Genomic DNA, 14,505 nt, shown 5'->3' on the forward strand with positions numbered 1-14,505 from the left:
ACAGGATTTGGAGGTGGCAGGATAATGGCCAAATGGGTGGACAGGGTGGCGAAGGATTCAACCAGGCTCTGGGCTTGGCGCATGGTGGGCGGTGGCGCCCACAGCTGGGCCTGGGAACCCGCCGCTCGGGCATTAGGGGCTGTCGCGGCGACCGGCAAGGACACGTAACCGAAGAGCGAGAGGTCGGAAGACAAGGGGACTGTTACACGAGGAGAGCCGCCACTGGCTGCCAAGGCCATGCAACTGGCGCCGAAGCGCACTGGTAAAGTGCACGATCTCCGCCCGCCCCGCGGCAAGTCGGGAACTGTAGTCCCTCCCTCTCCTGCTCCCTGGCCCAGGACGGGTCCCGGGACAGCGCCTGTCCCTCTAGTTGTAAATCACGCACTTTCCTGTCCTGGACGCAGGGTCCTCCCACTTCTCAGGCGCCTAGAGCTTACGTCACGGGCGGGTCACCGCCCACATAGCGGAGGCCTTTAGGTGTCTATGGAAAGCCTGTCGTACAGCAAGCTGGCAATAAAGGATCGACCCTTAACAGTGGAAGGAATGCACCTTCGATCCCTTCACTCCTCTTGGCTGCTCCGCTGCAGGGGTTTCCCCCGCCGCATCGCACAGCTCCTCTCCCGGTGTTGCTCAGGCAGCGCCTTAGGCAGTCCCGCGCCCCATGGAGGGGCGGGGCGAGCCAGGGCGGGGCGGGGCCCTGACTGGACTGCGTCGCGCTCGGGGGCCGCGCCGGGTAGCGTTTCTTTTTAGTGCCTGAGGCAGCTCTGGCTCGGAGAGCCTTTCGCTAGCCCCACGGGGACCTCTGTGCACGGATGGACCCGCCCGGACCTGGCGGGAAGCGGCCTGGCAGGCGGCGGCCTCGGCGGCATCAGCAGAGACAGGACGGGGCCGACGCCGCGGGCCCCTGAGGCGTGCGTGCCCACCGGGCCCGGCGGCGGCACCATGATGCCGGGCGAGACCCATTCGGCGGCGCCCGGGACGGCGGCGGACCTGTCGCGATGTCAGGGCTGCGCCTCTCTGCAGCAGGTGTGGCACCTCCCGGGGCCGCGGGCGCGTGGGGCGAATGGGCCTGGCCGGCCTGGAGCGCAGGGATGTGGGGTCCGGCCGCGCGGACTGTGCCTCAGTGCGCTGCTCTCTCTTCCCGACCCAAGCTCATGCTCGCTCGTCTCCCTGCTGCCTTTTTCCTACATGAGTTTTGGGGACGGCTTCCATTGCGTTATTTAGGATTGAAACCCAGAGTTCATTGACTGGAATGCGCTGGTGTAACGGTGGGGGTGGAGCGAGCGAGTTCTGGAGGGCCCCCACCTTCCCTACCCGGCCTCAGCGCGGCCTGGGGCTGACTCCCTAGGTCAGTGAGGGACAGGTGAAACGCCGAGGGCAATCATCTCCCTGAGGATAACGCTTTGGTCTTCTGGCCCATCTTGAGTGTTTGTTTGGAGGCAGAATCTTACGTGACATGTGGGTTGTCTGAGTCATTAGACTCGAAGAGTCCAGGGAGGCATTTCAGCTTATATCAGATGTGCCATCCCGAGGCTAATATTTTAAAAAGCAAGCCAAGTAATTGGCCAAGTAGCTTGTCAGTTGTTTGATAAAAGTAGTTTATTAAAGGCATGCAGAGCCTGGAAGTTTCTAACAGCGGCGTGGGCTCTTCTTTATAGTGACATAAGGGAGAATTGCTGGAGTATGGCTCCAGATCTTATGGGGTGGTACTTGGGAAATAGTCCCCCTCATTTCCCACGACTCTCCTAGCTGCCTGATGTCGGGGGTCTCTTTTAACTTCCTACTATCGCGGTTTCAGTGATAAAACGGAACTCACCAGCACCTCATCACCTACTCTGCCTAGTGTTCTAGGAACTACAGACATTGTGGTGAACAAAATAGGATCTCTCATAAGTAATATGCGTGTGTGTGAATAAGGCCTTAGAAGATTTTAGGTGTTAGAAAATAAAGGAGGATGTTGGAATATTGGTCTTGTCTCTCAGCTAGGGTAGTCAGGGTATTTTTGAGTCAATAACTTTTAGATATTTGAATAATGAGAAGGATCAGGCTGTCAGAAAAGATGTGGGAAGAGCTTTCTGGATAGAGGGATTAACAGGTGGAAAGGTTCCTGTGGTGAGAAAGAGCAGGGTGTCTTTGATGAGCAGAACATGGTATGGTTGGCATGAGCACAGTGCTGACGGAAGATGGTTGATGTGACCAGAAGGGAGTGCAGGCTTAGGCCCTGCCGAGAAACTTGGTTTCCATTTAAAGTGCAGTATCTGTGAACTGATTGCAAACATTTTAAGTGTTGAGGGGAGAGGAGGAAGGAAATGTGCTGCTTTTGTGAGTAGAAGGAGGACTAATAGTAAGATCATTGCCTTCACTGAGCTGCATTGTGTAGGTATCTTATAACGCGCCCCCCCCCCCCCACCCCAGGAACGTGATTGCAGTTCTCCCGAATCTTTAATACATTGTATTTATTATTTGAGCCAATTCACTCAACAAATATTTATTGATCACCTGCTATATTTTAGACACTGCAATTATGGCATTGGGGGAGAAAAAGACAAAAATTCTTGATCTCTTGGAGCTTCCATTATAGCAGGGTGGCAGGATAAATGAAACAAATGAGTTATGTTAGAGGGTAAGGAAAACGTTGTTGATGAATTGAACGGAGATGGGGAGGGAATGAATGGGTGGGGACTAGGCCAGTGGCTGTTGGAATTTAAGTAGGGAGTCCTGGAACGTTTATATTGGAGCAAAGCTGAGAGAATAAGCTCTGTTGAAATCTTGGAAGTAAAGTCTCCCGTACAGTGGAAATATCAGATGTGAAGAATTGTAGCAGGAGCTGGCTTGGTGTGCTTGGGAAGAGCCAGAAAGCCAGTGAAGCTGGAGCGGAGTGAATGCTGGGAGTCAGGAAGGTAGGAGGAGGGCCTGATTGTGTGGGCTCCTGTAGACCATTGTTGGGGTTTGGGTTTCTCTGATGGAAATGGTGAGTCATTGGAGGCTTTTGTGCAGAAGAACTACTGATGTGAATTGTGCTTTTCTGTCATGGATCTGTTCTGGTTAAATTTAGCAACTGTATCCTTCTGGTTGCTTAGGCCAGAAACTAGATGACATCCTTGGTGCAGCTCTTTTTTCTCACAACCTGTATCCAGTTTATCAGATTCTGTCTGCTCTACCTTCATAATTCACGTGCTTTTTGACATCTCCACTGCTTCCACCGTGGTGTGAACTACTCAAATCTATGGCCTCGAGATTGAATCTCCTTTCTTCCACCCTTGCTGCATTCCCGCTGTGGGTTCTCAAGACATCAGTAAGGGTAATCCTAGATCCAGGGGTCTGCAGACTTTTTCTGTAAGGGGCAAGATCACAAGTATTTAGGCTTTGGGGGCTTGTTCAGAACTGCTCAGCGCTGCCATTTTCATGTGAAAGCATCTGTAGACAATTCATAAAGAAATGAGTATGCCTGTGTTCCATTGAAACTTTGTAAACGCTGGCGTAGGGCCTTAGTTTACAGAGCTCTTCTCTAGGTCAGAACACTTGCATTTGGATTTTCTGCGGCCTGGAATTGGATCATCTTTTTAGGGGAAAGTTATGAGTGGAGTCTCTGGAGTTGTGCAAAGTGAGTCTAGAAAACTAGGTTCCTGGCAGTTTATAGAGAACCTTGAATGGTAACTATCATAAATTATCATACTTATTTCTGTCAGTATTATGGGATGGTGAAGGTTTTTGCATAGTTACATTAGGACAGTGCTTGTAGTAGAAGTAACAGTTAGTGGTATGCAGGATGGATTGAGAGGTTGCAACTAGGTATGGTTTTGGTGTTGTGACTTTGTTTTGAACTGTAATGTTAGGCTAACTTGCCTCTGTCTTGAATAGTGGTTTGCTTGCACTGAAAATCTTCCTTTCATTTCTTAATCCTCCCTGTCCTTTTTTTCTTTAGTTGTTGAAGAAATAACAGTACATTTGCAGAGATCATTATTTGATTCAGAAGTGTACAGATAGACTGCGTTTTCTGTGTCTTTTTTTCGTAGTCTCACAAATTACTTCATATCTGTTTTGTTACTCTCATTAATTACAGTAGTTCATTGCTGATCCATAGCCCAGTGCCCACGTGGGTTGCAGAACTTTGGCAGTCAGATAATGTGGGTCCTCACTCTGGTCATATTATGTATTACATATGATTAAGTAAATCTTAAGTTGTGTATTTTAGTCAAGCTAGTGAAGCTGACATGGGCACTTTATTCTGGTGAAGGAGAGGCCCGTATCTGCTGACTTCACTGCAGTGCAAAACCATCGGATTCTCCTGGGGATCCAGATGAGAGTTTGAAACACGATTATGTTGTTCATCTCATGTATATAGATTAGATTCAGTGAGTTTGGTGTATGGTTGTCCTTGGTACAGATTTGAGCCTATCCATAAACTTGTGCTGGACTCCCACTGATAATTGCTAGTGATTTAAGTGTCGTTTGGAACTTGAAACATTTTATTCCAGACCTATTGGTTTATAAATGGCTCTGTTACAGGGAATGCTCACAAAATTGTAATTCATTCATTTACCAAACACATTTATTGAGCGTCGATGTATATGTGATGCTATGCTGTGTTTCAGAATATAATCATGAACAGAAGAGGCATGGAGCTCATTCTAGTTGAGGTTACGGTTAAGTAGAAAAGCAACCACAGTTTATGTGTAATATAAATATTATGGTAAGGGACATATGAGGTACTCTGGGAGCATGTAGCAGGGATAGCCGTATAGGAATTGTGCCACCTCTCTAAAGGCTTCATAAAAGTGAATCTAAATTGAGGTCCGAAAGATGGTTTGCAGTTAACTAAGAGGGAAAAGATGGAGGGAGAGTGTTGTAGACAGAACAGGTTGTGCCGAGGCTTGGAGGGGAGAAAGTACTTAATGATAGATGAAACACAGAGTAGAGGTGGGGATAACTGAGGTGGGGCTGGAGAGACTGGGGTTTGCCTTCCCAGCACCCAGAAGCCACTCTGCTTGGATTTGGTGGGTGGGTGTGGTTGGGGCACAGTTAGAGAGAGGTGGACATTCCTGCCTTGTCGCCCTGTTCCAGTCCACACTGTGCCAGAGGTTCTAACTGGTGAGAAGACGCAGTCATCTCTGCTAGAGATCAGTGTAGGCTTTGATTTTAAATAAGAGCAGTTAATAAACAGCAAGCACACCAGGAAGAAGTGGTTTATCAGAGAGGAGTCATGCTGAGTAATTAGCCAGATCTCTTCCAGCAAAACAGTAAGTGTGAGTAGTGTGATTTTTAAAAATAATTTATTTTGAAATAATTTCAGACTTACAAGAAAGTTGCCAGAATGATACAAATCACCCTGATGTTCTCAAATTCACAAATTGTTAACATGTTACTGCATTTGCGTCATCATTGTGTGCACACATACACTTTGTCTCCCGTACATGCTCCAAGGTATACTTCCTCCAAATATGAACTTTTTCCGACATAATTACGCTACACCCCTTCAAATCAGGATAGTAACATTGGTGCAGCTGTAGACCTATTCAGATTTTGCTTGCTGACCTGGGAGTGGCTTTTTGCTTTCTTATTCAAAGTCATGTCAGGAGTATGTGTTATATTTTATTGTCATGTCTCTTCAGCCTTCTTCATTTAGTCTTTGTCTTTCATGTTTGTGAAAGTTTAAGCAGCAGAGCCTTGCATTCCTCAGCGAACGTTTTTACAACTTCTGAAGACATTTTGGGTTGTCAGTGTTGGAGTCCCTAGGACCATACTCAGGTTCAGTACTCACAGGACTTAGCATATAGATATACTCATGGCTGTGGTTTCTTATAGGGCAACGATACAGAGTGAAATCAGTAAAGGGAAAAGGCATAGGGGGCAAAGTCTGGGGAAATCAGGCACAAGCTTCTGAGAGTGTTTCCCAGTGGAGTCACACAGGACATGCCTAAGTGCTCCAGTATCGTGTTGTAACCGTACTTGTGAAGTGTTGTCTGCTAGGGAATCTCATTAGGGACCTAGTGCCCGAGTTTTTTATTGGGGTCTGGTCCTGTAGGCACCCTCTGCCTAGCAAGCACCAAGATTCCAGACTCCCACAAGGAAAGCAGGTGTTGAGCATAAACCACATATAATGAGCCACTTCCATCAGTTCGGGGAATGATGGGAAGGAACCCTCCAGAAATCCGAGTCCCCGGGTGACAGCCACTGGCCCGCCTTGCAAGCAGGTCTTGCTAAGGATCATGTTTTCAGGCCTGCTGTGTTAATTGTTTGCCACACACACACCTTGGGGCTTGGGGAGTGCTATAGCCAGCTGGTAGAGGCCAGGGATTCTGCCGAACATGCTGTCTTCCTTTTAGCCCAAGATGTCAGTAGTGCTGAAGTTAAGAAACTGTCCTCTCTTACATAGTTACTGATGTGTTTGAGCAGACTACATATCCCGTTATCATCTGTATTTATTTGTTTGCTATATTATCTATATATTTACTGCCTTAGCATAACCATTTTTCCGGCTACATTGGCCATGTCTTCTGTCATGTCCTCGCAGCCAGTAGGCCTGCTAGCTTGCTCCTTGCCCTGAGTGCTCAGCCAGGCGTGACTGTACTTTCCCAAGAAAGGAAGGAAGCATGGGCATCAACATTCATAGTAACAGTTCAGGAGGGTATTGTATGGATCAAGTTAAAATTGTCTGCTAGAGGGGAGAAGTAAATGGGGATCAAAAAGTCTTGAGTAAGGGAGTGGGCTGCTATGGGAATTGTGTTAGTGAATAAGTATAGCTTAAGAAAATCACCCAGAAGGCAAAGCATAACAAAAGATGGTAGTTATGAGAGAAAAGAGGAGAGAATTGAAAATAAGCCTGAACTTTCCAATAGACTGTGTAATAGAAGCTCTAGAAGGGGAGAGCAGGGCTGCTAGGAGAAAGCGATAATCGAGGAAACAACCCTTAGTGTCTCCTGGAGAGGAAGAACACCTTGAACCTCATTTCTTCCATAGTAGCTGGACCTGTGCAGGAATGAATGTGGATCAGAAGAGCCTGAGCGCCCTTCACCCAGGCATACCCTGCTCACTCTCACAATTGAGAGGTTCATTATTTAGAGGCCTTGGTTTCAGCCGACATAAATGACATTTGAATCTGACAGGAGGAAAAAATAATGTTTTATTAGAGTATTTCAATATCTGACCACAGATAATACAGTATCTGACCAAATTTGAGCTGGTATGCAGCAGGGCCTTGGGAAATAATGTTAGTCAGAGACTAGAATGCTATGGATAACAGAAATCTTTTGTTTTCCCATTATAATAGTGTTTTCTGATTTTTTTTTATTATCACAGTTAAATATAAAAAGGCAACTAGATAGATATACGAGAGTTGTTAAGACAGTCCGCAGCCCCCAGTCCCACTCATCCCTGCTTTCCAAGAGAGAACCATTTTTAATTGCTTCCACTGTGTGTTTTACAATGAACTTGCCTGTCGTTAAATAGTGGACTCTCATTGCTGACTTTGGGAGGTGAGGATTCAGCTGTCTTACTGCCCCATACTCCACCATACCTAAGCATCTCTCTTCTCTCTCCATTTGTTCAGTATAGTTATGATTTCAATGAGATCAGTATTTGAAGTTGACATTTTTATGTCTGTGTTATTTGAAGCTAAGCTGTGGTGTTTTCTGCATGGTTTCTTGTTTTCCCTGGTAATGATTGTATCTTTAATTCAGTTTTTCATCCTGAAGATATTAGTGAGTGCTTACTACTATGCCAGGGACTGGGTTGAACTCTTTATATGGTGTATCCTATTTAATCCTGATAGTATGCCAGTTATTTAAACTCTTTGTGCTTCAGTTTCTCCATCTGAAACTGATGAAATAGTTTCAAGGCAAGGGAGAGGTTAAATAAATGTGCCCAAGGTCACTCAGCAGAAAGTGGTGGTGGAATAGGAATGTGAATCTCATGCTGTGACTCTGGAGCCTGAGGTTTCTTTGGTGTCTCTCCCTAAGTACTTGACAAGTCAAAGTGACATCTGGAAGCCTCATGGGAAAGATGAGCTAGGATACCAAAGAACTCAAAAGAGAATGGGAGGAAAAAGGAGGAAGAATCACTTTTATTTTAGAAAAAATAATAGTTTAAATGCATGTCGAAAAATAACTCCTTTCCCTTGCAAGTCTCTTCCAGTTTGGCATAAATACTCGGTTTTCAGTCTTTGATTTTCTTCTCCCTTCGAGCTTTGGGGCCTGCTCTCCTCTGGTACACAGCAGCATTCTGAGGGCTCTCTTCACCTTCATCTCCATTCTGAAGGACCATGTTCACATCTTTCAGTACCCCCTGAGAAAGGATGTCTGGAAAGTAAGTTTGTAGAGACTTTGCAGATTTGAAAATATTTATTGTATAGAATTTTATCTTGGAATTACTTGCCCTTTGTCATTTCAAAGGCTTGCTTTCTAGGTCTCTAGTTTTTAGTGTTGCTATTGAAGTCTGAAGCCATTCTGGCTCCAGATTCTTTGTGTATCACCTGATTCATTTTATTTTGCTCTTGGGATTCTTGTAGGGTCTTTGCTTTGTCTCCAGTGGTCTGAAATTTTTTGTTCTTGTTTCATGGTTTGAATCCTGTCGGAGTCCATATTCCAGGCCATTTCAATTAGAAATTTCTAGGTTTGCTTCTGGGAACTTTTCTTGAATACCAGTATTTTTTTTTTTTTTTATTAGGTCTCCATCTTCGCCTTATTCTTTATGTGGAACTCTTGTTGTTGGGTATGTGGGGCCTCTTCTGTTGATACCCTATTTGCTTTTATTTATTTTCCTTCTTTCTTATGTCTGGGTTTTTATTTTATTTTCTGGGTCCTTTTTTTTTTTTAACTTTATGGTCAAATATTTTGAGTCTTTTGTCATTTTTGCTGTCCTGGTTTTCATTTAGCTATAACAGCATTATTGAAATATAATTTACATATAAAATTCAACCTTTTATTGTATGCAATTCAGTGCAACTCATATCACCACTACATAGTCCTAAAACATTTTCATCCCCCACCTTCCCCAAAGAAACCCTGTACTAATTACTAGTAATTTCCTGTCTTTCCACTCTTCTTCCAGTCTCTGGCAACCACTGGATTACTTTTGGTTCTGTTACAGAAAATTCATATGAATAGATTCTAGAATATACATGGACTTTTGTAACTGGCTTTTTTCACTTAACATAATGTTTCAAGGTTGGTCCATGTTGTAGCATGTATCGTTCGTTTGTTGTCATTGTCAAATAATTCCTGTTGTATGGATATGTGACGTTTTGTGAATCAATTCATCCTTTGATGGACATTTAGTTTATGTTCACTTTTTGGCTAGTGTGAATAGTGCTGCTAAAAATATCAGTGTGTAAGTTTGCCATGGACTCTGTTTTCAGTTCTCTTGGGTGTATACCTAGGAATGGGACTGTTGGATCGTTGGGTAACTATTTAACATTTTGAGGAGCTGCAAAACTAGTTTCCGCAGCAGCTGCCCCATTTTATGTTCCCACCAGCAATGTATGAGGAATGTATTCGGTTTCTCCACATCATCAGCAACACTTGTTATTGTCTTTTAGTTTTAGTTGTTCTAGAGTGTTCATTTTTAATTTTTAAGTTTTTTTTTTCAATTTTAAGAGCTCTGAATATTCCTTTCAAAAATAACTTGTTTCACAAATATATTATTTATCTCATCCTTTTAATAAACATTTTTTAAGTTTTCTTTTCAGTTTTTGTTTACTTCGGGTTGCTTTTGCTTGTTTTAACCTCTTTCACATTGCAGGTCTGTCTCATGTTCGGAAATCCTTGCAAAGAGTGAGTAGCGGATACACCGAGGATGTGGAGCTTCTGCCTGAATGTCAAGGCAGGCTAGTCTGGTTGGGCCATTTATTGATTGAAGAATATCCAGTGACATTACCTTTAGATCTTATCTCTAAGAAGGTATTCCCATTCTTCTTCGTAGAAGACAGAAGGACTACACTGTTTGGAAGCCGAATGGAGAGAGACAGGCAGCCAATCTTAGACCACTGTGCTTAGGTTTATTTAATCCCTGTTCTTTTGATATAGTACACCTGCCCCAAGGGGCCGTGGTGTTACAGAGACCTTCAAAAAGCAAACCTCCTTCTGCTGGCTGCGGGGGAGCGATTTCTCTGAGGCATGGTGGATGGTTGGGGATTGGGATTAAATGCTCATGAGAAAGTTTGCAACTAGTGCTTGTTTTAGTTCCATCCCCATTCACCTTCGTCTCAAAAGAACCCATGTTACTGATTCTCAAGCTTGTTGAAGTTTTGCAGTGTAAATGGAGTTGGTTCTCACTTTTCCCCACTGCTGGCTTTCTTGGGTGCTAAATCAGCACTCTTGAGTCTGCTTTCTAGTTTCCGTTTGTCTTGTATCCTCTTGTCATCCTTGTTGGTTTTGCCTTTTGAAAAAAAAATTTTTTTTGACTGTAGTTTTAGCTGGTTTTAGGGAGGGAAATAAAAGCAAACGCATGCATCCCCTCTCTCTGACCACAAATCTGGATTAGGGCCCAGTCTAGTCCAGTATGACTTCATCTTAACCTGATCATATCTGTAAAGACCCTATTGCTAAATAAGGTCATTCTGAGATACTGCGAGTTAGGACTTCAGCATGTCTTTTGTGGTGCAGGTCATGATTTAACGCTTAACAGTTGATGACCCAACAGTTCTGTACCTGGCAAAGTGTTGTTCGTGTATGAGAGGTGTTCCTAGTTTACTGCCTCCTTACAGTTTTTAGCAAGGGAAATGCATCCTACTCATTTTAGTGCAAAAATGGTATAGGCATATCACTTATGAACATAGATGAAAAAAAAAAAAACCTAAGTAGGATATTGGGGAATGGAATCCTCATTGTGTTTAAATAGTGTTAACATAATATTCGATTACTTTTATCCCCAGGAATGTAAGGCTGCTTTATCATTAGAAAGTCTGTTGTAGTTCACTGAAATTAATAAATAAAGGGAGAAAAATACATATTGAAACTAAATAGATGCAGGAATTTATTTGATGAAGTTTGATACCTATACATGAAAATCTTTTAGCAGACCGTGTGTAGAAGTTTCATAACATGATTAAAGGATATCAACCAATAACCTGGAACAGAGCAAATTTAATTAACTAATTCCAACTTTTAAGACAAAAACACCTGTTATTACTCCTACTATTCAATGTTGTGCTGAAACCTTAGTTCAGGAAAGAGGGCAAATGAAGTGTAAGCATGAGTAAAGGTAGGATAAAATTATCAGTGAATGTTGCAACTAGTCACATCACACATCCAAGAGAATCTACAGCACTGCTGGGTTTACTTTGCATATGTCGTATTTAGATCTTTTGTGTATATGTTTATAAGTGACATTGCTATAAAATGAGCAGGTCTTACTGTAATCAACAAACAAAAATTAGTAATTATCCACAAGAACCAATTAGGAAATGTAATATAGCAAAAACAGCAACATAAATGTAGTACTCATGCTAGTGGTAAAAACAAATTAACCTTGGGTATAAAAGCCAACCAGGATGTAGAAAACATCCTTCAGGAATGCATAGAGGAAAAATAGAAAAAATTATCACTGTACGTGTTTTGATTTTATCATATGCAGCCAAAATGCTCTTCAAATACTACCACCCATAGTATGAATTTTATTTTCCTTAAATCCTTACCAATATGTTTATTTCAGTCTAGCCTAGTGGACGAAAAGTAAATTTTTGTTGTTTTAGTTTGCATTTCCTGATATGAAAATGGTGGAATACCTTTTTTAAAAAAATGTCTGTTGTCTATTCCAGATTCTTAATCTGAGAATTGACAGTTTATATCCTTTACCTTTTTCAGTGTAAACCTCTGAAATATGTAAGTCTGGTTGAGCAGTACCAACCAGTATTTGGACTTTATTCTCAGGAAAAATAGAACTGTCTGACAAAGGAGTGGGCAAGGAAATTCATGGCATGCTGTCTGTAAAGACTGGAAAATGACCTAAACCTCCCTCAACGGCAATTTGATAGATGGAGTACATCCAAAAATATATTTTATATATGCGGTGGCAGTTCTGACAGTTGAAAGTTAAAAACACACTAAGTGATTTTTGACAGATGGTGAGATTACAAGAGAAACTATATATTTGACTTTATTTTAATGTGTAGATGTTTTAACAGATACATAACACAACTGAGAAGAAAAGGCAGACATTATCGTCAAGGGAAATATTACTGTAAATATGAAACTCATTTGGATTATCTAGAAAACTATTGGGATAATCAGTTAAAATTGAACATAGTTTGGATAATTTCAAATTATTACTTGGTGTAATTATTACTTGTGAAAGGCTGTTGTGGTTATGTTTAAAAGTAAGTCCTTATTTCTGAAGTATTTAGTGATGGAAAAAGTAAGTCCTTATTTCTGAAGTATTTAGTGATGGAAAAAGGAGACATTAAAGGAAAGAAGCTAATGAAAAGAAAAAATTAGCTCATTTTAAAATCTTAGGTACATTTATTTCAACAGTGTAATGAGGGATGTTTTCCTTTTGGGTTGATAGCAATAATTTAGAGCCAAATTTGTGGTTGGTCCCTAAAATGTATAGATGCATACACACACACACACACACATATATATACACACACACACATATATGTATTTTTTGAGACGGAATCTCACTCTGTCACTGGTGAGATCTGTAGTGGCACAATCTCAGCTCATTGCAACCTCCGCCTCTGAGGATCAAGTGATTCTCCTGCCTCAGCCTCCTGAATCGCTAGGATTACAGGTGCCCGCCACCACACCTGGCTAATTTTTGTATTTTTAGTAGAGACAGGGTTTCACCATGTTGGCCAGGCTGGTCTCGAACTACTGACCTCAGATAATCCGCCTGCCTCGGCCTCCCAAAGTGCTGGGATTACAGGCATGAGCCACTGTGCCCGGCCTAGATCCTTATATATTTTTTCACTTAATCTTAGTCCATTTTAATATTTCTATTCATCTCCCCCATGTTTTTTTTTTTGTTGTTGTATTTTTTATAATTTATGTATCTTTTGGGGTAGCCTTAAATCCTCTCAGAAACAATACAGGGTAAAGATTGATAATTAATAGCAAACTAAAAATAGTTAATATTTGTTGAGCTTTGTCACGAATTGTACAAAGTAAAAGCATATTTACAACTAACTGCCTTGCTGTTAAAGGAGTACTGTCATTCAGATAAAGAAACATGTTTAGAGAGAGGCAGCATGGGCTCAGATTGTGCTCTACACAATATAAGTAATACATTAACATTTCTATGTTTAATTATTAAAATTATTAGATTTGATAAATGTTACAGACAATAATTACATTTAAAGTAATTGCATGTGATAAAAACAAACAACTGACTGTGGCTTTTTTTTCTTTCAGAATTTGAATGAATATGTTGAAGCATTAATTACTTTGAAACAAAAAATTATCAATACAGAGTAAGTATATTTGCATGTTGTTTGGCAGAACTTTGTAAACCTGACAAACTGGCTGAAGCAGGCCATGCTTTTAGGCCCCCAGGGCTGCACTGAACACTAGAGTTTCTCCTTTGGAGGCCTACATGGTGCTGATTATAATAAAATTCCCCGTGAGCTTTGGGACTTGAACCTTTTGTTAGAGGTTCACAGGCCTTTAAAACAAAGCTCATGGGTTAGTAGGAAGTTATTTTTACCAAACTGGACTTTTTAAAAAAATCTGTTTTCTATCTTCGAAACCTTCTTAGCTTTACTGCTGGGCCTCAAACCTCCTAACAGTATTTTATAGCCATGGTGTGAGATTTCCTATGTGTTTGTTTTCAGCTTTGTAATAGTCTCATGAATGTATGAGCCAAGATACTACGCAGATCAAAAGGATTTTAAATAAAAGGCTTATATATCAACGTGATGCTTTTGAGAAATTTAAGGTGATATAGTCATTAATTTAGGATACATTTGTTTCAGGAAATCTAGGAAGTCTAGAGGGTGCCTTGCATGGTTTGAAACATAATTTTAACATAGTATATTTTCTAAGTTAAAAAGTAATGTAATTTTTCTTTTCTTTGTTGCAGTAATTTGTTAACAGAATATCAGAAGAAATGTGATGATATCCTTTTACTGGCTTCTTTCGTTGAATTTTGGAACTAACTTATGTATAATTCCTGAAAGAGATGTGAGAATTGTTCGTCATAGGCCTGTTGGAAGATAGTACTTAACAGGTTTCAGTAGGGAGCATGTCTCACAAGCACAGTAAACAGATAGTCCTTTTATTCTTAATCCACGTTTAATGATGAGTTTTAAAAATGAGTAGATTATTTTTCTGGTTGACTCTGATTTTCTTAACGTCTCATAAGCTTTTTAGTGGGTGGGTTTCTCTTAATTTGTACTGAGAATGTAGCATGTTTTTTAGGTGTACGAATAATGTGAAATTGAATGTGATACTTTCTGAATGTTACTTTTGAATCTGCAAGAAGTACAGTATGGGAAATTCAAAATGTTGGGCAATTGACTTGTATCAATTATTTTTGTGATTTACAGGGAAATGTGTGTAAATATATATA

At 41.6% G+C, this 14,505-nt stretch overlaps 1 protein-coding gene across 1 annotated transcript in view; it reads left to right on the forward strand.

Annotated features, from left to right (window-relative positions):
- Positions 1–699: 699 nt before the first annotated feature.
- ICE1 (interactor of little elongation complex ELL subunit 1) overlaps positions 700–14,505 on the forward strand; it is a 66,632-nt gene continuing 52,826 nt past the window's right edge. Inside the window, exons 1-3 of the mRNA XM_025388834.1 lie at positions 700–1,026; positions 13,350–13,408; positions 14,017–14,051. Of these exons, the coding sequence (XP_025244619.1) occupies positions 943–1,026; positions 13,350–13,408; positions 14,017–14,051 (178 nt within the window). The 5' untranslated portion in view covers positions 700–942. The remainder of the gene's footprint in view (positions 1,027–13,349; positions 13,409–14,016; positions 14,052–14,505) is intronic.

This window comes from Theropithecus gelada, chromosome 6 (genome assembly GCF_003255815.1).
Source record: "Theropithecus gelada isolate Dixy chromosome 6, Tgel_1.0, whole genome shotgun sequence".
NCBI classification, from domain to species: Eukaryota; Metazoa; Chordata; class Mammalia; order Primates; family Cercopithecidae; genus Theropithecus; species Theropithecus gelada.